Raw genomic sequence first — 27,934 nt, 5'->3', positions numbered from 1 at the left:
GAAAACGACCCCCCGCACCTCGAGGCCATCTGGCGTCTCTCTTTCCGCAGGGAAACTTTTCCGCTCTTTAAGAATGTTTTGTTTTATCCAGCTCGAGCCAATCAGAACACGGGAAACTGGGGAGGGGGGGCGCGAACCTGGCTCCACGTGACTCTTTCAAACCCGTCCCCTTTGTCTGAGCTGCTCTTTGCTTCTTAGCCCAGCAAGACGCGAAGTCGCCCGAGTGGCGGCTCGGAGCTTTTCCCCGGGGCCGGCTCAAGGCGGGCGCGATTATTGCTCGGAACCGGTCCAGGTGCCCCCCCCCCCTTGGCTCCCCCCAGGGTCGCTGCCGGTAGCTCTGCCCGCCGCCTCCACCTGCCCCGCATGCAGCCTCCTCTGGCCAAGAGGCGGGCGGTGGGGGGCGCGGACCCTCTGCCCGGGGGCCCCGCCGTGGTCATGGTCCGCCGAGCCGTGCCGCCCCCGCTGTGGTCCGGCAACGAGCGGCTCCGCATCGGGGAGCGCCTGCAGGCCAGCCTGGCCGGGCTGTTGGAGCTGGATCTGCTGCGGGAGACGCAGAAGCGGGTCGTAGAGCGCGCTCTGGAAGGTGGGGACCGGCAACAGGTGAGAGACCGCTGCGGGGTCGAGGGGATCCCAAGCGCGAGCGAGCGAGGAGGAGGAGGGAGGCAAGGGCGCCTTTCTGGTGGGTTTGTGGTTCTTGGTCTGATCCAGTAGGGAGCTTCCTATGACTTCTGGCTCAAGAACCTGCTCAGGATAGCATGACCCAAACCAGCTGTTTCAGCAAGATTCAGTGAAGAAAAGGAGTTATAAATGAATTAAGGAGAGATATATATAGGTTTTTTGGGGGGATCGCCAGGAGGTAGCCTTGGTTTGCATACAGTAGGACTGTAGGCTGCTTCATACAGTGTGCCAAGCAAAATTGAGGTCAGCCCACTCTTAGCCTCGAGCAGATCATAAAGAGTGTGGCGTAGCGGTTAGTGTCAGAGTAGGGTTTGTAAAACCCTTTTTCAAAGCACGTCTCTGTCCATAGAAGCTTGCTGGGTAACCTGGAGCGAGTCACATATCCTCAGCCTAACCTACCTCACAGGGCCGTTGGGAGGATACAGGGGAGAAGAGGAGAATGTTCTAAATCTTTATATTAAAGAATGTTCTTTATATTAATTTGCTGTTTTTAAAGGGATTTAGCAATATTTTAAATGGATGGAGCCTGCATATTTGTAATGTATTAATCATGCTCCCTGTTTGGTTGTAGTAGGTTTTCTGTTGTACACCGCCCTGAGTCCTCTGGGAATAGGGCGGTATAGAAAACGAAACAATAAACAAACAAACAAATAAATCGCTTTGGGAGCCCATCGGGAATAAAAGTGGGGCATCAACAGAGCAAATAAAGACTGTCGTTTTAGCAGCGGCCACCAGATAATGCAAAGTGAGCTTTTATGAAAACTCGTGCTGGAATAAATTTTGTGGCAAATAAATATAGTGCTCTGTTCTGGAAAAAAAAAGCGGCCCCTGCCCCAAGGAAATTACAAACTATTACAAACTACGGTTTCTCACTGGGGTGGTAAAGAGTTCACAGCATCAGGAGGGATAAGATAACAAAGGTAAACAGCGGTCAGCAGAAGAATGTGCAGAATGTGTGTTCATTTCAGAAGTTTGTTGGGGAGGAGAGGAATAGGTGGTTGGAATGGGGGACTGATTGAATATTGCCTTGATTCAGCAAGGCCCTTAAATTTGGAAGTTAGCTGGCTTGACACAGACTAGCTAAGCCTCACCTGTTATAAGATCTTGGGTCTGCATTCTTAGTTGATCAATATAAAATGAAGCGGTTGTTGGCGAGAGTCTAATAAAAAACCCCAACCTGAGTCTATCACACAAAATCAGACCTAGGGCCCTTCCGCACATGCAGAATAATGCACTTTCAGTCCACTTTCACAATTGTTTGCAAGTGGATTTTGCTATTCGGCACAGTGGATTGAAAGTACATTATTCTGCATGTGTGGAAGGGGCCTGAGTGGATCCCAGGTTTAAAGTGTTTGCATGGATTTGTATATGTATGTCAGTGAAATGGCAGTAGATGATCAATGTTGGAAGGGGCTCTAAATTTAGAGGGGCTACAAAAGAGAATGGGGAGAGGGTCAGCGGGAGTACAGTGTTTTTCAGGAGCAATAGGATTCTGAGTGAAATGGGATCTAGGCCCTCAAGCAGAAAAAGAATAGCTTCTAGGGTGCTTCCTATGAGATAACTGAGAACATAAGTGGTGGAATGTGGATGTTACAGATGAGAAGGATGATATGGGGCGGTAGAAAGAGGGGTCTGCCTTTACAATGGGGGGATTTTCTTGGGGAAGAAGGGTTTGGTTTGTAGGACTGGGGTATGCTGAGCACCTGAATGATCAAGGGCTGCAATGAAAACCAGATGAGACAGGTGTTTGGAGTGGGGGGGGAGGTTGTGAATGCCAGCATGGCAGATGGGTCATTAATGTGTGAGACAAGCTTTGGAGAATGGGGAGGAAGCCGCAGGAGATTGGTGTTGTCAGAACACTGTGGTATGAGAGGGACAGAGAGGGGGGGGAAATGTAGATTCAGCTGTGATGGTTCTCAGTGATGGTACATCCCAAGCTTTTGAATATGGGGACCCACTAGTACAAATTTACTTGGTACAGGGACCCACGCAGGGCCAGCCTGAGTTTTTTGGCATCTGAGGCTAACTTGGACCTTGTCCCCCATCTTTCCAGCACTTCATTTTCTACAGTGGCCAACCAGATGTTGAGAAACCCACTAACGTGGCACATAGGGTGCAGTTGCCCCCGAGCAAGTGGCATTCCATTTCCCTCCCCCTTTTCAGCGACTAGTGGGAAGTGACTAGTTGCCCACAGATTTTCCCTGCTCCTCGTTGCAAGGGGAGGTGGAAGACCAGAGAATGTGATATATCAGTGGTGGCGAACCTATGGCACGGGTGCCAGAGGTGGCACTCAGAGCCCTCTCTGTGGGCACGCGCAAATAGAGTGCCCCCACACACATCTAGGCTGGCCTGGGCTGCTGGGCTCCATTATTAGCATTAAACCTAAGACCTAGTTTTGGGGAAGCAGTGTAGGTATCCCTGTTAAGCGCTGTTAAACCCCACTGATTTTCATGCAAAGAACTAAAGTGTGATCCTTTACCTGGGAGTAAGCTCAGTTGCTGGCAGTGGGGCTTGCTTCTGAGTAAACCCTCCTAGGGTCGTGATTCACCCGTTGGAAGAGTTGCACGGTTGCTTCAAAGCAGAGCCACTGACTACCACCAAGCTTACTCCTGAGTAACGCACACCTTGGAGCCAACCGTTTTTTCTAAACTAAAACCTCAGTATTCAGGTTAAATTGCCATGTTGGCACTTTGCGATAAATAAGCGGGTTTGGGGTTGCAGTTTGGGCACTCGGTCTCGAAAAGGTTCGCCACCACTGTGATATATCATCAAGGAGGATGAGGAAGGGAAGATTGATGCAACGGCCAGGAGCAGTCATTAAGGAGGGCTGACCTATGACCTGCTTTCAGAGAAGAAGAGTTGGATTCCTGTAAGGAGACTCCTGTAAGGAGACTCAAAGAGGCTTACAAACTCCTTGCCCTTCCCCCCCTCACAACAAACACCCTGTGAGGTAGGTGGGGCTGAGAGAGCTGTGACTAGCCCAAGGTCACCCAGCTGGCGTGTGTTGGAGTGCACAAGCTAATCTAGTTCATTAGATAAGCTTCCACAGCTCAAGTGGCAGAGTGGGGAACCAAACCCGGTTCTCCAGATTAGAGTGCACCTGCTCTTAAACCACTATACCACGCTGGCCAGAGGCTTCACCAACCACTTTTTGGAGCAGCGTTTTGGGAAACGCTGCTCAATGACCATAGAATGGTTTCATCAAATACACACGTTTTGTGCTGTTGCTAGTACATCTGGAACAATTCCTGCCCCTAGATTCTGCAGTAGCAGCCTGAAATGTGTGTTAGAAGGCACTCCAAAAAGTAGGGGGCAATTGACCCGTAACAACTACTTTAAATTTGGGCCATTGAAGTTTGGTCAGGTTGCTTTTTTCACCAGTGCAACACAACATAGGCAAATGGACTAACTTGCGAAAGAGTGTGTGCCAGCCGAAGAGCTGTTTGTCACTCAAAAGCTCGCAAAAATGACCAAGAGTCTAGACTCTAGTGGCACCTTTAAGAGGAACATATTTTATTAGAAGCATAAATTTCTGCAGGACTAGAACGAAATGGGCTGCAGTCTCTGAAAGCTCACGCTAGAATAAAAACTTGTTGGCCTTTTCGATGTCACCAGTCTCCTGTTTATTTATTTTTTTTGCAACAGAGAAGCATGGCTACTCCTCTGGGATTATTACTACTGATATACTAGTAGAATTCTTCAGATTTTGGTTGTTTGGTCCAGAGCCACCTCCATCAATTTATCACATGTATTTTCCAGCATTAGTTGGGTGAAAGAGACATTGAAGGAATTCAGTGTCTTCCTAGATTAGCCAAGGAAATCGTGTATTAGGAATGTGCATTATGGTGCATTAGGAATGTGTAAACATTTGAGTTGAAAAGAATTCTTGAAGGTCATCCTGATGATGTGTTCTGTGTTACCTGAAAACGTGCCCCTGTAGACAAGATGAAACTTAGTTCATCCTCAGTTTAGGGACTGGAGCACTGACTGTTAGGCATTGCTATTGTGAGGTTGAAGAAATGCCTGTAATCAGTCCTGAGATACCATTTTAATTAGCCGTCTGTGTGTTGGCCTTGCCTCTCCCCTTCCCCCCACCCCCACGCAAATCTTATCTTGCTATTCAGCTTTGGCTATATGTTGGAAGCAGATCTTCCGGCGAAATAATGTGGTTTCCGAGAACTGGGAATTGTGATCTATTTTGGCAGTTGTGAATATAAATACAAGGGCAGAGGAAGTTCTGGATTAACACAGAGCCCTTTTTATCCTTTACTTAAACTTGAATCTCTTTTGGTCTCAGGGAGATACAAAGAAAATTTCTGGCCGTTATCATTTCAGTGAAAGACACAATTGCTGTTCTTTATCTTGCTCGCAGAGACCAAGGTGCGGCCTGACACTAACAGTACCACCATCTATCTATCTTAATTGCCTCGGACAGTTAAGCACAGGAATTCTGACAAGAGCCGGCCTTAAAAACCGCACCTGAAACATGTTTATTTTTAATTTCTCCCCACCTCCTTTTCTAGTTTGTGCTATCAAACATGATGAAGACTTCTGGTGAATGCAAAAGCTTGTGTGTTTTGTCTTCTTTTGGTTGGGCCTAATAAAAGTTTGATTTAATTATTGTTTTTATTTACATTATTTATAGTCTCTGCTTCTCTCAGAGACTTGAGGTCGATTACGCATAGTGAACCAGTACAGTCGGAAAAACACAATAAGGATTGTCTGGAACCCCCAGAAAGAACTGAAGCACAGCATAAGTATTCACATTAAGTGATACAGAATTTCATCCAATAGGATCCTACTTGCAGCAAGCTGCACACAACGCTATAGAGCCCAGTCCTTAACATTCATCCAAGCAAGTTTGTAAAACATATTTGTGCAGTGCAACCCTATTAGCTGCGCAGAAAAGCCCTCTTGAATAGTTCAGATTTGCATAGTTTAGAAGGGCAGGAGAGTTTTTTGTTTTTGACTTCTGATTTTACAAGAGCCAGGGATGATGTCACAGCAGTTTAAAAGGGCACAAGGAGAAACTTTCTTACGCTTACTGAACTTGGGACTTTCTGCACGCTGTCAGTGTGGAGCTATGGACCTTCTCCAAGAGCCCGAAGCTGGGACTTTTTCCAGCCCTGTCATTTGATCTTCTTTAGAAGATGTTACAGGTGGTACCTGGGGCTTTTTGTATGTGAAACATGTGCTCTGCCACTGAGTGATGTGCCTTTAATTCCTAGAGGGTCCTGAAATCCTTGGGGATCCACCCAGGTTTCTGCAGAGAGGATCTTTCTCTTCACCCCTTCCCTTGCTCCCACAAACTAGGTGCTTATTGGACTGTTTGTTCTTCTCTTCCCAGCTGTGTCAGAGCTCCTCTTTAAAATAAAATTTCTTCTCTTGTACAAACCCCTTTTGCCCCACCCCAGCAGGGACTATGTGAGAAGAAAGGCACTCTGAGGAATTCCTTTGGCTTCCAGGCTGCTGTTTGAAGCCAAGGTCTCTGCGTTTTGAGTCTGGGAGTCTGTCAAGGCTGGTTTCTTTGCCCTGTGGCTTGGCTTGGCTTGCAAATGTGGGCGTTGGCCAGCCAGTCCCCCATGCGCAGCCAGGGAGAGTGGAGCAAAACAAAACACCTGTTGTTCATGGTACACACTTCCTTCTTGGCACAAGTCCTGTCTTCATCTCAGTCATGGGGGAATGAGCCACCTGCTGACGCGGGCACTCTATTGTGCACCAAAAGGGGGAGAGAAGTGTGCCCCTTACCCACATTCAATGCGTCTTCCCCTTGAATGCCAGGTCTTCAGGGACCTCTTCTCAGATTGCCTGCTAAGAAACCCCTGATTGTTTGCCTTGGGATCCTTTGCACATTCTGGGGAGCATTCCACAGTGGGGTTTTTGATCCAAGCAAGACCTTAGTGGGCTTTGCTGTCTCACTGCGGGAATTGCACATAGCAGAGGAAGATTGCTAAGAAAGGGCATGTTTTTGTTCTCCCTAAGGAGCCCCTTAAGGGTTTCCTTTGAACCCTAGGGTTTTCCAGAGCACAGTGGGAATACCACCTCATCATAACTGGCGTCAGGAGACTCCGAGGGGAGGCAGGTTTCCTGGTGCCAGGAAGTTGACTTTGTGCTCTGCAGTTGTACAAATCTAGCACAGAGCTCCCAACTTTTACATGTGTCCAAAGGGAGCAATTACCATAAACAGCTGCCTGTCTGCAAATTGCTTGTTGCAAAAGTTGGGGGGTGCTTTTTGGGCTGAGCTATGTAAGGGACTGATTTGCATGGAGCTGCTCCTGCAAGACTGTACCACTTGCAATTGTTGGTCGAAGAGGGTTTTAAGTGCCCTACTGTATTATTTTTTTAAATGCCCTCAAATTCCTGAATGGAGAAGGTTTGGCATGTCCGAGAGGAAACTGTCTTTACCTTAACACACTAACTTTCTATGCCACAGGGTGGAGGTGATCTTTTATTGTCTATTTACTTCCCGAATACGGACCCAAACCAGCTTATATTGTTGAAGGCTTTCACCGCCGTAATCACTGGGGCGTTGTGTGGTTTCCGGGCTGTATGGCCGTGTTCTAGTATCATTTTCTCCTGATGCTTCGCCTGCACCTGTGACTGGCATCTTCAGGGGATCTGATGGTAGTAAAGCAAGTGGAGTATTTATCCCTGTGGAATGTCCAGGGTGGGAGAAAGAACCATTTGCCTGCTAACAAGTGTAAAGGGTGCAATTAGCAATCTTGATTTGCATGTGTTGGGTGGCATCCGCCCATTTAGCATGTGAGTAACCATGCAGATAGCATAATCAATTAGTGAGGGCATCTGCATTGTATGTCCTCGCCGTACCCCCCCCCCTCCTATTCTGTGTTGTTTGGTAATACATGAATGATAAATGTTGTGCATTTAATGTACAGGAGAAAACATCATAGTCTTAAATAATGAGCCCCCCCCCCCCCCCCAAACGGGCTTTCTTCTTTTCCCCAACCCCTCTTAAACTGGCAGCTTTTTATGGGGGAAAGGAAATGAATGGTTGGACAGATGGTGGCTGCCATAAATATCTCCTCCTTGAGAGGGGAGAGGTAGCACACACCCGTGAACCTAATCATGTATAAACAACTTTATCTTCCAGACTGGCAAAGGAGGGTGGCGCTTCTCCCGGAATGCATGAGCTTAACTTTAGGGAGGCTTCCGGGGTTGTTTGGCTTTTTTCCAGGGTGGGGGGTGTCATTCCAACCACTTGGCACAAGAGGACCTTTTATCTGTGGCATGAACTGCAGGCATGGCCGGTGTGGTAGCTTGCACTGTTGGAAGCAACCACAGGCATCATTCTCCAGGGTTCAACCCAGTGGTGGGATCCAAATTTTTTTGTAACAGGTTCCCATAGTGGTGGGATTCAAACTGTGGCGTAGCGCCAATGGGGCTGGGTGGGGCACAACGGGGGCGTGGCTGGGAATTCCGGGGCGGGGCATTCCTGGGCAGGGCTGTGGCAAGGACGCAGCCGCGGCTCCGGTCCTTGGGCAGGAAACGAATGCACGCAGGCACAGGCTGCCACGCACGCCGGTGCCCCTCCTGCTAGACTGCTTCAAGTTCTGTGCGCTACTGCTGAGAGGAGAGGCGTAACTAAGGCAAAAATCATGTGGCAAAATCACCAATTAGTAACCCCCTCTCGGCACACACAAATAATTAGTAACGTACTCTCGGGAACCTGTGAGAACCTGCTGGATCCCACCTCTGGTTCAACCCATTGTGGCCTGTCTGGATCCAAGGAATGCTTTGATTGTGTGTTCCTGCATGGCAGGGGGTTGGACTTGATGGTCCTTGTGGTCTCTTCCAACTTTATGATTCTATGAATGTAAAAAAAACCCCTAGGGATCAGACTTTGGGGCCAGTTACTCAGCATCTTGCTTTCAATGGACCCGATCTTCAGCATCTGAATCCAGCTTACAAACAGATTCCATTTAGCTATTGTGACTCATGGGCCCCTTCGCACATGCAAAATAATACACTTTCAATCCACTTTCAATACACTTCGCAGCTGGATTTTACTATGCGGAATAGCAAAATCCACTTGCAAACAATTGTGAAAGTGGATTGAAAGTGCATTATTCTGCAGATGCAGAAGGGGCCTTGGCTACCCTCCCTGCCCTCCAAGGATCTCAAGTCAGCAAACAGGATTCTTTCTTCTTTCATGTTACCATCACAATAACTTTGTGACGTGGTTTCAGAGGGGCAGATGTGTGGGTCTGCAGTAGCACCTTAAGAGACCAAACAGAGAGCTTGGACTCTGGAAAGCTCAGACGCCTAAAGTCTTGTTGGTTTCTATGGTGCCAGCGGTCTCGAATCTACTTGTGAAATGGGTTGGGCTGAAAATTTGTGGCTGGGGGTTAGGTTCTCCAAGAGAACTGATCTCTGTCACATGGAGATCAGTTCTAATTATGGGAGATCTCAAAGGCCCCACCTTGGCAGCCCTGTCCATGAACAAATAAGGATTTGAACCTAAGTCTTCTGAGTGTTCTCACCACTATACTATGCTAGCGGTTCCTTTAAAACTCATCTCCATGCCAAGAGGGAGCTTATCTGGCAGGCCTGGTTCTCAGTTGGTAGTTCTAGTGCACAGGTATCAAACTCGCAGCCCTCCCGATGTTATGGACTACAGATGTTATGGACTACAGGAGATGATGGGAACTGTAGTCCATAACATCTGGAGGGCTGCGAGTTTGACACCTATGTTCTAGTGGATAGTCCAGTTAGTCTACAGAAGTCCAGGGGCACCTTAAAGACTGAGTGTTCATGAGCCAGAGCTTATTTCTTCGGCTGCAATAGGAGAAATAAGCCCTCCTAACCTCATGCAAGCTCCTGTTGGAATGAATGCCATTAGTCCTTGAGGTACCACTAGAGTTGTGTCTCAGTCAGTAGGCCTATTGAGCCCCAGTGCCTACCTGGTAGCATGCCCTCTTTATTCCTGATGTGACATGATTCACATTATATTTTTTATTCTTGATGTGACAACATCAGGCTAGGTTTGCGACCTAGAATTGGAAGCCAGTCTGTCATGGCCTTTATGGAGAAGATGAAGAAGAGTTTGGATTTATATCCCCCCTTTCTCTCCTGTAAGGCCACTCAAAGGAGCTTACGATATCCTTTCTTTTCCCCTCTCACAACAAACACCCTGTGAGGTAGGTGGGGCTGAGAGAGCTCCGAAGAACTGTAACTAGCCCAGGGGTCGGCAACCTGCGGCTCCAGAACCCCATGCGGCTCTTTCAGCCTTATACTGCGGCTCCACGTTGCCTGGAGGTCGGAGGGTAGCGTGGGCGTGTCCTTCCAGAGCAGCGCTGGAAGGAAAGGTGAGTGGAGGGGCTGAACCGGAGGCAGCTCCGTGCATGAGGGTGCTGCTTTTCATGTCCTCTCCACTCATCTCTCCTTCCAGCGCTGCTCTGGAGAGCTGGAGGGACATGCCCACGCTGCCCTCCAACCCCTGGAAGTCGGAGGGTAGCATGGGCGTGTCTCTCCAGAGCAGCCACCATCCCCCCTCTGCCCCACAGAGCAGGTGGATGCCTGCTCTGTCGGCAGAGGGGGTTTCCCTGCCCGGTGCCTCCGCCTCCCAGTGCTGGAAGGAAAGGTGAGTGCAGGGGCCAAACTGGAGGTGGCTCCGTGTGGAGCTGCTTCTCTGGCTCAGTAGATCTTCAGGGCCTTGGAAAATGGGTCCAAATGGCTCTTTGGGTGGTAAAGGTTGCCGACCCCTGAATTAGCCCAAGGTCCCCCAGCTGGCATGTGTTGGAGTGCCCAAGCTAATCTGGTTCACCAGATAAGTCTCCACAGCTCAAGTGGCAGAGTGGGGAATCAAACCCTGTTCTTCAGATTAGAGTGAACCTGCTCTTAACCACTACACCACACTGGCTCTCTGTTTGGGTGACTGATGCTACCTGCTTTTATAATTGCGCCTGGGATCCACAGTGTTATTTTAAGTATGCCTGCTGAGATCTTTAACTTTGAACAACAGACTTTTCCCCCTGCTCCCTAGAAAAAGAATCTCAACTAAACTCTCTCCCACCATTTCAAAAAATGGGTACAAGTTACTGGTTCCTGGGAGTTACTAGCTGAGAAACAACTACCAACTGCGCTGCTCTCCAGCGCATGGAACCAATTCCATGTCTCTAGGATTGCATGTCTTTAAAACTGAATTGCATGTCTTTAAAACTGAAACCGTTTTTGGTAATTACCATCTCCATAAATGGTACTTGATGAATTGGTAAAAATGCATGATGCTGGAGCTCAGGTGTGCCTTAAGTCACTCCCTTCCTATAATCCCAGAGAAATGGGATAGCTGTGGCTACTCAGTGGTGAGGAAAAGGCACTCTATGGGGTTGAACTGGTTTCTACCTAGGTTCACCTCAGTGAATCCCCACAGTGTAAAAAAAAAAAAAATCTCCCCAAACTACAAATCTTTGCTTTCCTCTCTAGGATAGAATTTGTGGATCCGTGTGGGCAAATGTGTTCTTTTCCTAGAGATTGCTTCCCTCTGTTCCCTACCTTTAAGGTAGTGCAGACCTCCTTAAATCGGGGATGGGGAAGAGAAAAGACAGCAGGTGAATTGAAGAGGGTGGCTGAAAGAGGAAGTTTGAACAGAGCACAAACGGTAGGGGAAAACAGAACAATATAACACACAAGGAAAGAAGCAGGGGCAAAAATTCCTAAGCAGTCACGTCAGAACAATCCACAGGGAACTGATACTCTTGGGTGGGGCGGTCTAAGCTGATGAGTAACAGGGCTGCTACTCTAGACCCCACACTTAGGGGACCCAAGTGCCCCTGCCCAACCCTCAGAAGAGGGGGAAAAGAACAGCAGACTCTTAATGCCACTTGCACCTGCCCAATCTGGAGCTCAAGCAGCTGGCTTCTGGTGTCAGCAATAGCTCCCACCCACTTCACACTGGGCTATGACCACCACTTGCTTGGACCTGAGGGGGTGACAGTAATTGTCTGTCTGCATTCTGGACTTTAGCGCAGGGCCTCAGAATGACTAAGACCACCCTTGCACTTGGGATTCTCGCTATCGTGTTAAGCAAACATATATAGTGACTAAGTTGACATTAAATGGTCTAACAGACCAGGTTCCTGCTGAGTTATGCAATCTGTTTTGATTGTCATACTGCTGTTTGTGGACTTCATCAGCACATTTTCCCAGCTACGTTAGGAATTTGCTCATTGGACTCTATTTTATGCAGTTAAGATTCTGGGATTGGGTTTGTTAGGTAGTGTTTTGATACTGTTTTTTGTATTATGGCACAGATTGGTTTTCAGTTCCTACTTTTCAGTTGAGAGAGCTCTCTTACCATTTTTTAGTTCCACTTACAAATATGTAGAGTTGAGGTTGTTGGAACTGGAGCATAATTATTATGTTTTAATAATGGCGTTACCGTTTACTCTCCTCCCCGCCTTGGTTTCTCCTTATCTGTAAAGCGGGAACAATATTGATCTAGTTCACAAGGTGGTTGTAAAGGCAAACAAGATTGGAGATAATCGAAAAGCAATTTGTCTGTTAGAAGCCATGAAGCAACACTGCTTGTCTGTAGGTTCCCAAGGAAGTGTTTTCGTTCGCCCAACCTGTAATTAATTTATGGAATGTATTGCCGCAAGACGGGATAATAGCTGCCGGCTTTAGATGGCTTTTAGAATAGGATTAGACAAATCCAGGGAGGATGTGTCTTTTGGTGGCTGTTAGAGTTAGGAATGCACAGAGCCAATGTATTCGTCCAGCTCTAGCAGCTAGGTTATGAATCAGCCCTGAACTGGACTCTTAACTCTTCTATGAACTCACTGGGAGACCTTAAGGAGGATGGAAATCTCTCTGTCTCATGGTGACAGACAACAGGGAAGGCTGTTTTCTTCGTGCACTGCTTGTGGGCTTTCTGGAAGCATCTGACTGGGCAGTGTGGAGATACTAGACAAGGTACATCTTTTGTCTGATCCAGCAAGGCAGTGCTTTGGTCCTTGTAGAACTACCCTGTTTCCCCTAATATAAGACATCCCCTAAAAATAAGACATAGTAGAGGTTTTGCTGAAGTGCGAAATATAAGGCATCCCCCGAAAGTAAGACATAGCAAAGGGTTTTTTTTTTTTGGAGAAGCATGCCCTGACAGAACAGAACACAGAGAAAAGTAAAGACATCCCCTGAAAATAAGACATAGCGCATCTTCGGGAGCAAAAATTAATATAAGACACTGTCTTATATTCGAGAGCTCTGTTATTTATTAGCCCTGATGGCAATAAAGAACCTCCATGTTCAGAAGCAGAGTACCTCCAAATATTGTTAACAGGGGTGAGGGAGAATCGAATTGTTTATTACGGCCACAAGGCCAGCAAAGAGAAAACAAAGATGAATTCAAATTGTGCATATATACAGCAATCCATGGTAAAAGAAACCTCAACTTACAATGTTATTACAGTCTCCATAATCTAATACTGCTCCCTGTTTTAACATGGATTTACACTTATTATATGCTAGCATACAAATTTTAGCTACCTGCAAAGATATACAAGGGACCCGGTCTTCCAATAAAATTCTTGTAAGAGCTAAGTCAGAGCCACCTGCGATTGAATTAGTATAGCAAATTAACAATGGTTGAATTAGAGACTTCCTTTCCTCTTTGTGGAATTCATAATGCAGTAGGATGTGTGACATACCGTGGAATCTACTTCCCCTGAATTGCAAACACATACCCTCCTGTGCTGTGGGATTTTTTGAAATCTTCTCGCTAAATTGGCAGATGGAAAAGTGTCAAAACGGGCCCAAGGGGCGGGGGAGATAATGGGGTGGCGGTGTCTGCTGTTTTTGTGTCAGGCTTGCGGGCATCTCAGGAGCATTTGGACAGCCATTTTTGTGTACAGGAACTTGGACACCACCCGCCCCCCCCGTGCGATTTGGCATGGCTTCCTCCCTTCTACCGGGCTGTGTAGTGTTCATGAAACGGTGGTGGGGTTCCTGCGATCATGTTCTTCCGACAGGGGCTCTTGAGGGCAGCTGGATCATTGGCCATTCCTGGTGCTGCCGGTTCTCTGGCACAAGGTCTTTAGAAACAAAATGCCACGGTGGGATGCATTTGAGAGAATTTCAATCCCTCTGGTCTGTTTGAGGGCCCGCAACTTTGAGGGAGACTCTTGCCGCCGGCGCAGAAGTCAAATGTTGCGGGTTGACAAAATGGCAGCGTTTAAAGAAAACACTGGAAATATTAGCTGAGGAGGAGGAGGGGCTGGAGGCCTGGCTGGATGACTGCTTGGCCTCCTCAGACACGCGCGGCCCGCCAGCCACATGGCACGTGGGTCTGCTGGGCTTTCTTGGTGCTTGAATGACTAACCAGGAGGCCTCCAAACAATGACAACAGCTGCTTGGCTTAAGAGAAGAAAGAGTAGCCCAGAGAAAGAAGAGGCCCCGGGGTTCGTATTTCACTCCTGCTGGCTCAGCACATGCGTCTTTCTCCCCCACCCCTTCTCCCTCTTGTTGAAGCAGCTGCCTTAACTGGTTGTGGGGAGGGGGGGGGAGGTAACCCTCTATAGGCATGTTATAACGGCTGCCCTTCACGGCCCCATAGAGATCAATAAATCTTGTAAGCTGGGAGCAGCCGAGCTGCTTCTTGGAGACCAGGTGCAGCTAGGAAGGAGGGGTTCGGGCACGCGTGGAGTTGAGTTTCGGCATGTTCGCCCTCTGAAGTTTGCAACCACTAATGCCTCGGGTTTTGGAATCTCTTGACTGGCAGCGTCTCTGTGTGACTTAAGGGATCTGGGTAGGCTCGGGGCTTGTTTCGGTACTGAATCCTCGCCAAGCCCCTGTGTGAGCTAATCACTAATATAAATCAGAATTGTTTAGGCTGTAGCTCATTACAAAAGCTGTACATTTATGTAGGAAAAAACAGAATAGCAACAATGATGATGAAGAGAAGAAGAGTTTGGAGACTCAAGGCGGCTCCTTACAAACTCCTTTTTCCTCCCTCTCCCCACAACAGGTATCTTGTGAGGTAGATGGGACTGAGGGAGTTCTGCGAGAACTGTGACTGGCCTGAGGGCACCCAGCAGGCTTCCTGTGGAGGAACGGGGAAACAAATCCTGTTCACCAAATAAGAGCCCGCCGGTCATGTGGAGGAGTGGAGAATCGAATTCAGTTCTCCAGATTAGAATCAACCGCTCTTAACCACCACTACACCGTGCCGGATGATGGTAGTAAGGTTCGGATCCAATCCCACAAATTTGTGAAACTGATGGTAGCACCTGGTGCCCAGCACAAAGACCCTTTTAAAGTTAGGGAGCCTCGTTTCCTTGAGGCAGGAACAAATGCTGCCACTACCCAAGCCGATCTGTGCAGCCCATCCTTACTATTTCATAGTGCTTTGCATATGTTTTTGTGTCATTTTTGTGTCATTCACCACCATGTAAGTCAGTGGTATAAGTCAGGAGCAGCAGTGGCGTAGGAGGTTAAGAGCTCGTGTATCTAATCTGGAGGAACCGGGTTTGATTCCCAGCTCTGCCGCCTGAGCTGTGGAGGCTTATCTGGGGAATTCAGATTAGCCTGTGCACTCCCACACATGCCAGCTGGGTGACCTTGGGCTAGTCACAGCTTTCCGGAGCTCTCTCAGCCCCACCTACCTCACAGGGTGTTTGTTGTGAGGGGGGAAGGGCAAGGAGATTGTAAGCCCCTTTGAGTCTCCTGCAGGAGAGAAAGGGGGGATGTAAATCCAAACTCTTCTTCTTCTTCATAAGCTGCAACTATTCCTGGTAAATCACATTGTGGTCCCTATTTTTGCTTTTGAGATAAACTTAACTTCAGATAAATCTTACTAAAATGTTGCTAGGGTGAGCGGCTGGAGGTTTGGGGTTCAGCTCCATCTCCAGGATCCCCAACATGGTGCCCGTGGGGATCATGGTGCCTGCCAGTCCTCCTGGCATCCACCACGCTTGTCAGAATGTAGACGGGGTCTCTGTAAAGCCGGGCTTGTTATTGGAAGCCGTTTAACTCCCGTGACAAACATTTTGGGATGGCACTCGCTGTCCCCTCTCGAAATCCCAGAGGTGCCTGCAAGCTGGAAAAGATTGGAGACCCCTTCTGTAGTTGTTAAAATCAGGAATGGAATAACACTTGTCTTCATTTTTAAATTTTATTTGGTTAAGTTTCTATACTATTCCTCCCCTCTTGGGCTTGGGGCAGTTTCCAACATGATATATACATAATAAATACGACAGCTATGAATCCACTGTGAATTAAAAATTTAAAAAACTTGGCATACGGCTACTAAAAATCAAGATGACAAAAACATCCACTTTCACTGAGCCCCTGTAAATCTTAAAAAGAAGGGGCGGATAAAACCAGAATCAGTTATCTATTAACAGAGGGGGTTCAGGGGGGCAGAGGGAGGGAGACCAAAGATGGTAACTGTTGCTGCCTCAACCATATGCCTGGTGGAACAGCGTGGTGTAGTGGTTAAGAGCAGGTGGATTCTAATCTGGAGAACCAGGTTTGATTCTCCACTCTTCCACCTGAGTGGCAGAGGCTTATCTGGTGAACCACATGTGTTTCCACACTCCTACATTCCTGCCGGGTGACCTTGGCTCAGTCACAGTTCTCCCAGAACTCTCTCACCCCCACCTACCTCACAAGGTGTCTGTTGTGGGGAGAGGAAGGCAAAGGAGCTTGTAAGCCACCTTCAGTCTCCTTACAGGAGAGAAAGGTGGGGTATTCCCTCCCTCCCTCCCTCCCTCAGTGGACAGCATTCCACCAGGCCAGAGGCCAGCTGGACTTCTTTTGGGTCAGGGACTACGAGCAAGTTTTTGCTAGATGGTCGAAGTGTCCGTCAAGGGTTGTTAGGGAAGGGATGGTCCCACACGTACATTGGTCTCAGACCATTTATGAAATTAAATGTAGTGTATATTTCCACCTGCATTTGTGTCAAAGTGAACATACCATGAAAATGAAGACCCCATACATGGCACATCCTGAGATTTCACACTCTGCAGTGGCAAGATTTTTTTTAAACTGATGATAATAGGTTGTAGGGCCACTGGGTGGGCCTACAAACTCTGTGTGTAAAAAAGAGGCATAGGTCACTGGAACTTGCAGGTTCAGTACTTGGCATCTCTGTTAGAGCCGATTGTGTAATTTTTATGAGTACTACAAGGACTTTAGGTCACCTATAAAGTTAGGGTTACCAAGTCTAGGATGGGAAACACCTGTACATTTTAGAGGTGAAACCGAGGGATGGTGCAGTTTGGGCAAGGGAGGGTATAATGCTGTAGAGAAGGGTCTTTCCAGAAGGGTACACATGTTTCTTTGATAGCTACTCTGAATAAGTACAACTTGTACTCAAAACTAATGAACTTGCGCTGATAAAGGGATCACAGGCGGCAAGGGGGATTTTTTTATCAGGCGAAATGTACGTCAAGAGAACAGCATGTTTCTTTCTCTCCTCTCAGAGGCAGGACATCTAGGGTACAGTTCCTTTGCATAGATATTAATACCTCTTATTCTAGTGCTGTGTTTAGTTGGGCTGGTTATGGTGGTAAGCGGGGGACTAAGCAGCCAGCTTCCAAGTTGTGTGGGAGCCTTCTTTAGGTCGGGAAAAAAGTGCCGTGTGACACTGAAGTGTGTACAGTTTTGGTTAATCCAGTCAAAATAATTGCATTATTTTGAACCATAACTGAATGTAGGTGTCCCTTTAAAAATTCTGAATGTTATGCCTCCAGGAATAAAATGTTATACCTCTCGGAGGCTATAATTTTCCAAGTCACTTTAATATATGCAAGTCAGAGCAGCAAAAGACACAGGCCATGGGGCACGGAGGGCAAGAGCAAGAGCAGGGCCTGTGGGTTGCAGTCCAAGTGCACTGTATGATAACACTGGCCACCTTTCCCCCATTTCTTCCTTTTCACCTCTACCCTGACAGTTCCAGGCACGAAGGTTATGTATTTGATGTAACTGAGCCAAACACTGGGCTTGATCTCACGGTTTTGCCGTCAAGGAGAAGAGGTCTGTGGGATCCAACCCATTCTGCCAAACCATGCTTTGTGCTGATGATATCTTAGAACCCCAAACGTGTTTTGAATTGCCAAACACCAAGACGAACTGTTATGTCATCTTTTATTTTCTACATGTGTGAACATCTGGAAGTGGGTTGGCAATTTATCAATCATATCAAACCGTACATACCCCTGTTATGATTCTGACCTGCGAGCCATTTACAAATCACAGATGGGTCATTGGCCCTAACCGCGGTTAAGCACCCTAGGCTATGGCTTGGTAGTGCCTGTGTTTTGTTATAGGCAATTTGCTGCTGCTGAAATGTACTCCATCCTTTGCCTCCTCACATCAGTCCCTGACTATGGTATTATATGACTGTAAGGTATCTCTGCACTTGTTGGATATATTAACCCCCCCCCCCCCCCCCCCCCAAACATGTAACTTTGGAGAAGTCATTGTCTCTTACAATCAATCGACGATGCCTCTGCTAAACTGTTTCCCTAAAGCAAGCATGTCATTCCTGTGCTTAAATCTTTATCCTGGTTCCCAATACCTCTGACCCCACATTAAGCTTCTAGTTCTCCTTTTTAAAGTTCCGCACTTAACTTGCCCCACCTATGACTTCGTCTTCTACCTTCTTTTCTCTATCTTGTGTACAAGCTCAGCTGTCTTCCTCACAAAGCGGACATCCTAAAATTAATCCAAGAGTGTTTAAGAACAGAGTACTCTAATCTGGTGAACTGGATGTGTTTCCTCACTCCTCCACATCAAGCCTGCTGGGTGACCTTGGGCCAGTCTCAGTTCACTCTGAACTCTCCCAGCCCATATAGAGACAGGCAATGGTGAAGCATCTCTGAATGTATCTTGCCTTGAAAACCCTACAGGGTTGCCATAAGTCAGTTTTGATGGCACCCATACACACACAAGATTGATCCAGCTAGAACAGGGGTCAGCAACCCGCGGCTCTGGAGCCACATGCGGCTCTTTCGTCCTCGTACTGCGGCTCTGCAGCAGCAACGCCAACAACGGCAAGTTTATTTATTTATTTATTTATATTTTAGCTTTCTAGGCCGCCTCTTCCCCGAAGTTGCACTTGGGACGCGGCGAGTGTGCCTCCTTCCCCGCCCCCTCCTTCCTTCCTCTGGTATCCTTTCACTTCCTTCCCTCATCTGGTGCCTGGGAAGGAGAGGAAAGGAAAGGACACCGGAGGAAGGAAGGAAGGAGGGGGCAGGAAAGGAGGCACGCTCACTGCGTCCCAAGTGCAACTTGCCGTCGTTGGCATCGCCGCCACTGTCTATCCCACCTTCTTGGCTGAAGGCAGGGCTTGGGGAGGCCGGGGGCGGGGCTTTGGGGGGCGGGGCCAAATGGCTCTTTGGGTGCTAAAGCTTGCCGACCCCTGAGCTAGAACAAAGTCTTCTAAGCAGTATTAAGAGTTTTGTAACCTCGTGTTTACTGAGAAGTAAATTCCATATTACCTCCAAAATTAGTGTTCATAGGACTAGAGGGATAACATTTCTGGAAATGTTGAAGTCAAGGGCTTTTGGAGAAAAACTTGTGGGGGAATTTAAATATATGTAATACTTTGCTATCAAACCTGTACTTCTCTTCCTGATTTAGCAACAATTAAAATGCGTCATGTATAACTTAGTTTGCATATAGAATTGTACTATACAGCCTTTTGGAAGAATGTAAAAGTACGAATATCTTTGTTTTCTATAAGAAAAAAAGTCAAATGACTTCAGTACTTGAGAGGGGTGTTGCAAATGGCTGCACCCTATGCTAGTACTTCTTTAAACAAAAAATCACACACACCCCCAAATGCAGTGGTGGGATCCAAAAATTTTAGTAACAGGTTCCCATGGTGGTGGGATTCAAATTGTGGCGTAGCACCAAAGGGGCTGGGCGGGGCACGACGGGGGCGTGGCCGGGCATTCCAGGGGTGGGGCGTTCCTGGGCGGGGCTGTGGCAAGGACGCAGCCGCGGCTCCGGTCCTTGGGCAGGAAACGAATGCACGCAGGCACAGGCTGCCACGCACGCCGGTGCCCCTCCTGCTAGACTGCTTCAAGTTCTGTGCGCTACTGCTGAGAGGAGAGGCGTAACTAAGGCAAAAATCATGTGGCAAAATCACCAATTAGTAACCCCCTCTCGGCACACACAAATAATTAGTAACCTACTCTCGGGAACCTGTGAGAACCTGCTGGATCCCACCTCTGCCCAAATGAAATATATTGGGGTGTTGTAGGGTTTCTGGGTTGTATGGCTGTGTTCCAGTAGCATTTTCTCCTGACGTTTTGCCTGCATCTGTGGCTACGAGGCCACAGGAGAAAATGCTACTGGAACACAGCCATACAACCAGGAAACCCTACAACACCCCAATATATTTCATTTGTGTGCGTGCATGATTTTTCAGAAGATGCCAGCCACAGATGCAGGTGAGACTTCAGGAGAAAATGCTACTGGAACATGGCCATACAACCCGGAAACCCTACAACACCCCAGTGATTTTGGCCGTTAAAGCCTTTGACAATACAGTGAAATATATTTTCTGTAAAGACTCTCAGTTCCATCTGCACCAAGTATTTTTTAAAATATAAGTTTTATTTTCACACATATGCAACAAACAAAACAACACAAAGAAAACACAGCAACGTTACACTTCCAGCTATCTCGTTGTTGATTAAAAGTTATCTCTAGGTTCATGCATATATAATTAAAACCTTAATCCAATAGTTATTTCTTAAATTCATTCTAGTGATCACAATCTACTGTTTTCTTTAGATTTCAAACCCTGCCACTACCTTCTGTACTTGAATAGGTTTTCAAAAGATACTTCATAAAAATTTTCCAGCTTTCTAAAGAAGTGTTCAAACTGTCGTCTCTTAATGATGTCGTCCACCAGTTCTGAATATTTTGTAACTTCCCTTCCTCTCCTCATAACAGACACCTTGAGAGAAAGGGGGGATATAAATCCAAACTCTTCTTCTTTGCTTGGTTGAGGGAAGATGTCCCAGCAGAGCGCACTCGAGTCAGCAGCATAAAATGTAGATCCCTCTGGCCTTTCCTTCCCACTGATGCAAAGTTTTGTTTGTGTGGTCCTGCCAACAGGAAAATGGAAGCCTCCTGGGTAGCAGTGACCTGTCACCTGCAGTCAAGTTGGACCGCAGCAAATCTGAGGACCTTCTTGGGTCTCCCAAGAAACCTTGCGTTTCCTACAGCTCATCGGAGAACATTGAGGCAGCTTCTGGAGCCCTTCGTGTCCAGTCAGGAGAGAGAACTCAAACAGGCTGCCTTGGCTTACGGATGGTCAGTGAACAGCTTTTCTTCCCCAAGAAAGCTGGAGTCAATGGAGGAGATGCCCAGGAGATCATGGAGGCAGACTCCCGGCCCAGCTCAGGTATGTCTGTCGCAGGTTTGGAATCCAGTAGCCAAACACGTAACTTCCTTCTTTGTCGGAGCTGACTTAGCTTGACATAAGGGCTTTCCCCACTGAGTTGAACTGGTTTCTACCTAGGTTCGCCTCAGTGAATCCCCACTGCCACCGAGCTCAACATTGTTTTGTCTCAGTCCCCCCCCCCCCCCCACAGAACTGCAACATCCTTGTCGCAGTTATGAACTACACTTTTCTGCCGGAACAAGGTCGATACCGCTTCAAAGCTTCGAAATGGGGAAGCATTGAAACGACACCTCATCCGTTCAACCAATCACGAGCCATTTTTGTGGCATGCGCAGAATGGGAGAGTCGTGGTGGGCAGAAAGCGCATGTGACTGTAAACTGTAAAAACAAAAAAAAGAACGCTCCTGTTTCCCGCCGTAACACAAGCGCCAGTCACGATCGAGAAGCGAAACAGGCACCAAGATGATCCCCCCCACTTAGCTCGGTTCCAGGGGGCCAACTCAGTTGCTGTGGGGACAGCCTGGAATCGCCCTCCACTGAAGGGAACCGAGTCGACCTTAGCTCCCTTCTGTAGTGGGGAAAGCCCCACAGATGTGGGAATCTTGGTTCTGAGCGTGAATAGAATAGAACCTATAGACTATGGATCCTATAGAATATGGATCCTGGATCTTTTGCTGTCTGGAGCTCTGAGAAGTTGTTGATGTTTTTAATGTTTGCTTTTACATTTATTTCTACCCCTCATGCAGTCATTCTTCACTTTATTATAATAACAATTACTAATAATAGTGGTTAGGATTTATATAGTGCTTTTACAGTGCGTCACACAAATTGTCTTGTAAACTTTCTGTCAACCCTGTCAGCAGGGCTGTGGCACTGTAGAAGAGCACCTGCTTTGCATGTAGAAGGTCCAAAGTTCAAACCCCAGCATCTCCAGTTAAAAAGATCGGGTAGGAGGTGATGCGAAAAACGTCCTTGTAAGACCCTGGAGAGTTGATCTAACAGACCTTGATCCAACAGACCTTGTTAGATCAATGGTCTGATTCAATATAAGATGGCTTTGTGTGAGAAAGGTCACAATGATGATCTCCCCAAAGCTGAAGAGGAGTGGATGCTGAGAGGTGTGTCTTACACAGCTCCTTTAAGCGGAAAAAACAAAGTAAATATTTAGATAAATAAAAATGAGGTCACTGAGACAATTCTTCATGGGATTTGAACCACCGGTCCTCATGGTCACTATGCCACATCTTCTCTCTGGTTAGTAGTAATTGGATCATAACAAGCAACTACCCTCTTGTTATCTTTGTCCCCACCAGCCTATATTCAGAGGTAGATTGCTCCTGTGCATGGGGGTTTCATTTCCCTGTCATTGGCAGCCATCTGCCAGATGTTTCTGTTCAAACACCAGATCTTGGTTCCAGATCTCAATATCTTGCCATCTCACCTCTCCACAATTTCCAGGGTTTTATGAGACCAGCGAGATGGGCTCTCTTTCGGATTCCTGCGCCTCTGTACAAAGTGATGGGCCTGGGGATTCACGGTGCAGCGTCGGCTCCCTCTCTCACCTGCCAGGCTTTCGGGATAGCACTTTTATCCGGCCACGCTCTACAGATGAGGCTGCTGTTCGTCTCCTGGACCTCCAGCTGCAGCGATTCACATTGGCAAATGGTTCCGGCCCTGACAGTAGGAGGCCTGTCTCAACAGGTGAGGCCATGTTTTTGTAAACCACTATTTTAGCTCTCCAGCTCTTCCATCCCTTTCACTCTCTGCTCTGTGCCCACTAAGAGGGGAATTAGATGTGAGGCAAGAATAGCGGTATGGACATCTGTTAAATGGGAACACAGTCAGGCATCTGCATGGGCTACATGAGAGCCAGTGTGGTGTAGCAGTTAAAAGCAGGTGGACTCTGTTCTGGAGAACCAGATTTGATTCCCCACTCCTCCACATGAGAGGCTGACTAATCTGGAGATTTGATGCCTCACTCCTCCATATGAAGTCTGTTGGGTGACCTTAGGCTAGTCACAGTTCTCTCAGAACTCTCTCAACCCCACCTACCTAACAAGTTGTCTGTTGTGAGGAGAGGAAGGGGAAAGGAATTTATAAGCTGCTTTGAGACTCCTTACAGGAGAGAATGATGGGATGTAAATCCACACTCTTTGTCTCTTGTTCTTCACAATTTTTTGGGAATGCCAGGAGAAAACAGAATATTGTCTGTGGGCTTCAGCTTCTTGACAGGCTCAGGTTTTTAGTCCTTGTATCTGTGGAGATATTTCTTGAAAGGGTCTCAAACATGGAGCCTCTGGATGCAATGGCACCCAATAAGTGTTTTACAAAGTGGGTGTGGTTAAGTGAAACTTTTGCCCAGCTGGGCTTCTGATTGGCTACGGGAGGGCGTGTTGGCTGTGCAGAATCAAAAGGAAACATTGCATTGGCAACAGCTGCCACCACAACACAAGGATCTTCATTGCATGGCCAAAGGTAAGATGTGTGTTGGTTTTAAAAGGAAACCTGGTAAGCATATCTTCTCCACTTTGAACAGACTTGGAAAAGTAGAGTATAAATTCTAAGGTGAGCTACATAGACAGAACAATACATCTATTTGTATATGTGCGTTTTTTTGGGGGGTGTTTCAATTTGTGTTTTGAGTTTTATTCCTCTATTCTTTTTGAAGGGAAGCATACCTGGCTTTCCCCCACTCTCCTCTTAACAACAACCTTGTTCAGTAGGTTAGGCTGAGAAGAGAGTGACTGACCCAGGATTTCCCAGTGAGTTTCATGGATGAGTGGCATTTTGAATCTGGTCTGATGCTGTAACCACTATACCGCACTGGCACATGTAGTCCTGAGTAAGGTTGCCTGTTGTTGCTTTCTCCCAGGCAGGGCTTTCATGGCTTTAGTAACAAGGCAGAAATTCTGCAGATGAAGCTTTTGCTGCCAGAGGGATTCAATAATGGAATGGAGAAGAATGAGGGTCTCTCGTGTTAATTTCTACCTATTCATTGTATTGTCGAAGGCTTTCACGGCCAGAATCACTGGGGGGTTATGTGATTTCCGGGCTGCATGGCGTGTTCCAGTAGCATTGCCTCCTGACATTTCACCAGCCACAGATGCAGGCGAAACGTCAGGAGAAAATGCTACTGGAACACGGCCATACAGCCCGGAAACCCCACAACACCCCAGTGGTTAACCATTTCTTTAATTCTGAGACTGGCAGATGGATCTGGGTGTGTGTCCGGTGTGCAGTCGCAGGTTCCTATCCTCACAGTTTCCTTTAACTCCTTTCGCTTGCAGGTGACCTTGAGTTCCTCTTGGGCCTTGGAGACTTGTCCCTACCACTGTCAAAGAACCCGAGCCTTCAGCTGATGCAATACAAGTCAGACCTCGTCTCTCGGAACACCAGCGAAATCTACCACTACCCCAGCCCTTTGCACGCCGTGGCATTGCAGAGCCCCTTGTTCACCAGCAGCCTCTCCCAGAGCTCATCACAGGAGGAACTTGACGAGGGTCCCGTGGAGCTGGCCAGGGTCACCACTCCGGAGAGAGCACCCCTGTCCTCCAAGGAGCAGCAGAGAGCCCTGCTGGACCGCTACATTGCCAAATTGGTGTTGCGGTACAAGTGTCGTTCAGTGGTGAGCAGGTCAGAGGTGGGGTTTCTCGCCGGAAGCCAGAAGAGCTTGTCGATGTCCTCCGTCTGCAGTTCTGTGCTGGGCGCCAGTCAACTCCTCGCGTCGGCACCGGGGTGGAAGATCCGGCGGCGCATCTCTACCTGCTCCCACTTTCGCTCACCGGAAGGCTCAGAGGGGACGCAAGATTCTCAGGTCTTGGATGGCCACGGAGACTTCTCCATGTTTCCAGAGATCAGCTCCATCCAATCCAGCACTACCAACCTCTCCAAGGCTAGCGAGCCTTCAGTAATGTCCCTTCCTGATCCTCTCCCACTATACCGAGAGCCATCTCTAACCTCCTGTCCAAAGAAGCCGCCTGGTGGATTGGGAAGAGGGGCTGTTGATTTGGTCGACCGCACCCCACGTTACATCGTGCAAGTGGAGTCTCCCGTCCGAAAGGTTCTGACACTTCCCCAGGCCGCCATGGACTTGGACAAGCTGTACAAAGGTAAACATGCTTCCCGAGAACTGGTGAAGACCGCGGAGAAGCCGGAAAAGCCTACGGAACGAAACTGGCTGAGTCCTCGGGAACTCCTGCGCAAGCTCAGCCTCCGTCGCAAACCATCCAATCGGATGGCGAGCAGGGCTCGAGCCAGCTCGGAAATCAATGTCCATGCGGCAGCAGGGCTGGCATGTCACGGTGACCCACAAGTTGGTAAAGGCAAAGCGGTCAAGACAAAATGGGCATCCGTCCTAGAGATCTCTAACAAGGCCCCTGGGCGTCACAGGATGAAAGCTGGTGCCTTTCACCCACCTCACCCGCTGCACCGCCATCTTGCCTTCTCGGCTGACTCTCCGGCAACCTTTTGCTTCCTGGGGGGCAGTCATTTGGACCTGCCGCCCCGGCAGCAGGCTGGCTTTGCCGGCCGTGGCTCTGGTCTTGGTGAGGCAGATGCCACAAGCGCCATCAGCCTGAACGGTGACTGGATTCTCCATCATCTTGGCGATCGATGGCCCCACGGCTCCGCCACCTTAGACTCTGCTGACCTGCCAGTGGGTAGTTTCAAGCTTCGCCGCAGTCGCTCATTTAAGGAGCTCAAGAGGATGATGTCCCGCTCCCTCAAGGGTGCCAGAACCCCCAAGTGATCTCTCTGTCCTCTGATATCACTCGAATGAGCTTGGAAGACTGGGTGATAGATGTTTGTTCCTTTCACTGTTACTATGCTTCTGAAAAGACATCTTGTGTACTGTAGCCTGACAAGGCTTCTTCTTGACTTGGACAAATGGAGTTTCCTCTGGAGCCCCTTCCTTTCACCCTGCACCTACATTTTTGTAACCCCACCCCGTTTTCTACTGTGGATGATCTTGCATTGATATATTGATTCTGATCTATCTGGATTCATGGTTGGCCTAGATGACTGAAAAAAAGAGGAGTTCCTCTTCAGAAATCACTCCGAACGGTACTCGATGAGAAGAGGAAAGTCATGCGACAGCTCTTTCCTAACCTTTCCTCTGACAAGGTTTTCAAGTGTTTGCAGTGTACCATGTTCAAGAGCAGAAAGAGACTGTTCCCTGTTCCATTTAAAAAGAAATTGTTCTTTCCTAAAGTTCTCTTTTCAAAAGGTTCCTCTTTCTGACCGTGGAAGAAGGGCTGAGGCCTACACAGATCGTAGCCCACAAAGCACAAAGTGGTTTTCTCCTCCCCCCGCCCCATTTTTCAGTCCAAGAAAGTAAAAAAAAAAAAAAGAGAGAGAGAGAAAGGAGTCAAATATCCAGCCAGCCAATGTAGACGATGGGTGTTGGGCCACGTTTAACTTTGTGATTTGCCGATTGTGGAAGCCTGATTGTCGTATCAAAGAATGTACATTTTGTCCTGGAAACTTTGCAGGAGTTCGGTGTCTTGGCTTTTTGACTGGTTCTTCAAGTCTGAAATTGATACGGCTTTTCTCTGTACTGTTAATATACTGCCCTTTTCCAATATGAGTATTGATTTGTGTTAGAAAAGCAACCTCATAACTGATCCCAATGAATGTGGGGCGGGGGTTTGCTTTTCCTACTTCAGGCTTTGTCAAGGAACATGCAAATATCTTTTGAAAAATTTCTCTTTGGTATTCCAACCATGTTTAAAGGAAGGGGATGCTAGGTTACCCAAATCCTTATAGTACAAAGTACCAATTTAACTTTTGTTTTAAAAAATTCTGTTGCTGTCAAAAACTGTGGACCTCAATTTTTTTTCTAAATGTATACTGTTGAGGATAGACTTTTAAAAAAGAATCAAACCTGGTATTTCTCCCTCAGTGCTGTGAGAAACTGCTAAGACTGTAACAGTGGGATATTTAAGCCCTCAGTGTAATGTTGTTTCTAAATGGAGGAGTTATTTTCAGGTGTCCTTTAAAGTTCATACCTGACACCAGGGCTTTGTGTATGGTGAGCAATAAATAAAAATTATGTGCTATGGTAACTCATGTTTTGTGTCAAGAACCATATGAATTTGAATTTTGAGAAATTTAGGTTCTAATGTTTTCAGTGGAAGTCTACCAGAAGCATCAACCTAGTCTGAGACTAAATTTGAAAGCAGAGGACATAGCCCCAGATTAGTAAAGGGCAGACTGGACACACTAGGATTTCTCCCAGTCAGCAACCAATCCATCCCAACAAGGGGTTTTTTAATGCAGATGTCACAGGATTACAGTCTACCTAGATCAAGGGTCCATAACATAATGCTTGTGAGTGCCATGGCACCTACCAAGTGTTTTTTAGAAACTGGCTGTTGTGGGTTTTCCTGACTGTTTGGCTATGGTCTGGTAGTTTTTGCTCTTAACGTTTTGCCCACATCTATGACTGGTATCTTCAGAGGCATGTCATGGTGAGATGCGTTTCTCTCTGTGTCACAGAAACAAACAGACAGTTAATTCTGGTCATAGAATCATAGAGTTGGAAAAGGGCCCAAGGGCCATCAAGTACAGTCCCCTGCAATGCAGGAACACACAGTCAAAGCACTCCCAACATATGTTCATCCAGCCTCTGTTTAAAAACCAAGGAGGAGACTCCACAACTCTCTGAGGTAGTAAATTCCACTGATGAACAGCCCTGACAGTCAGGAAGTTCTTCCTAATGTTTAGGTGGATTCTTTTTTCCTGCACCTTGAATCCATTACTCCCATGTCCCAGTCTCTGAGGCAGCAGAAAACAAGCTTTCTCCCTCTTTGACATGGCATCCCTTCAAATATTTAAACATAGCTGTCATGTTCCCCCCCCTTAACCTTCGCTTCTACAAAC

At 47.5% G+C, this 27,934-nt stretch overlaps 1 protein-coding gene across 1 annotated transcript; it reads left to right on the top strand.

Moving 5' to 3' along the window:
• The first annotated feature begins 174 nt into the window (after positions 1-174).
• Positions 175-27,121, top strand: LOC125442169 (dapper homolog 2-like). The gene is made up of 4 exons (XM_048513352.1): positions 175-600; positions 20,767-21,055; positions 22,514-22,756; positions 24,343-27,121. The coding sequence occupies exons 1-4, from the start codon at positions 364-366 to the stop codon at positions 25,800-25,802; spliced, it is 2,229 nt and encodes a 742-aa protein (XP_048369309.1). The 5' UTR covers positions 175-363; the 3' UTR covers positions 25,803-27,121.
• The last annotated feature ends 813 nt before the right edge of the window (positions 27,122-27,934 follow it).

This window comes from Sphaerodactylus townsendi, linkage group LG01 (genome assembly GCF_021028975.2).
Source record: "Sphaerodactylus townsendi isolate TG3544 linkage group LG01, MPM_Stown_v2.3, whole genome shotgun sequence".
In the NCBI taxonomy this organism is placed as follows: domain Eukaryota; kingdom Metazoa; phylum Chordata; class Lepidosauria; order Squamata; family Sphaerodactylidae; genus Sphaerodactylus; species Sphaerodactylus townsendi.
This window is presented reverse-complemented; position numbering and strand designations above follow the sequence as displayed.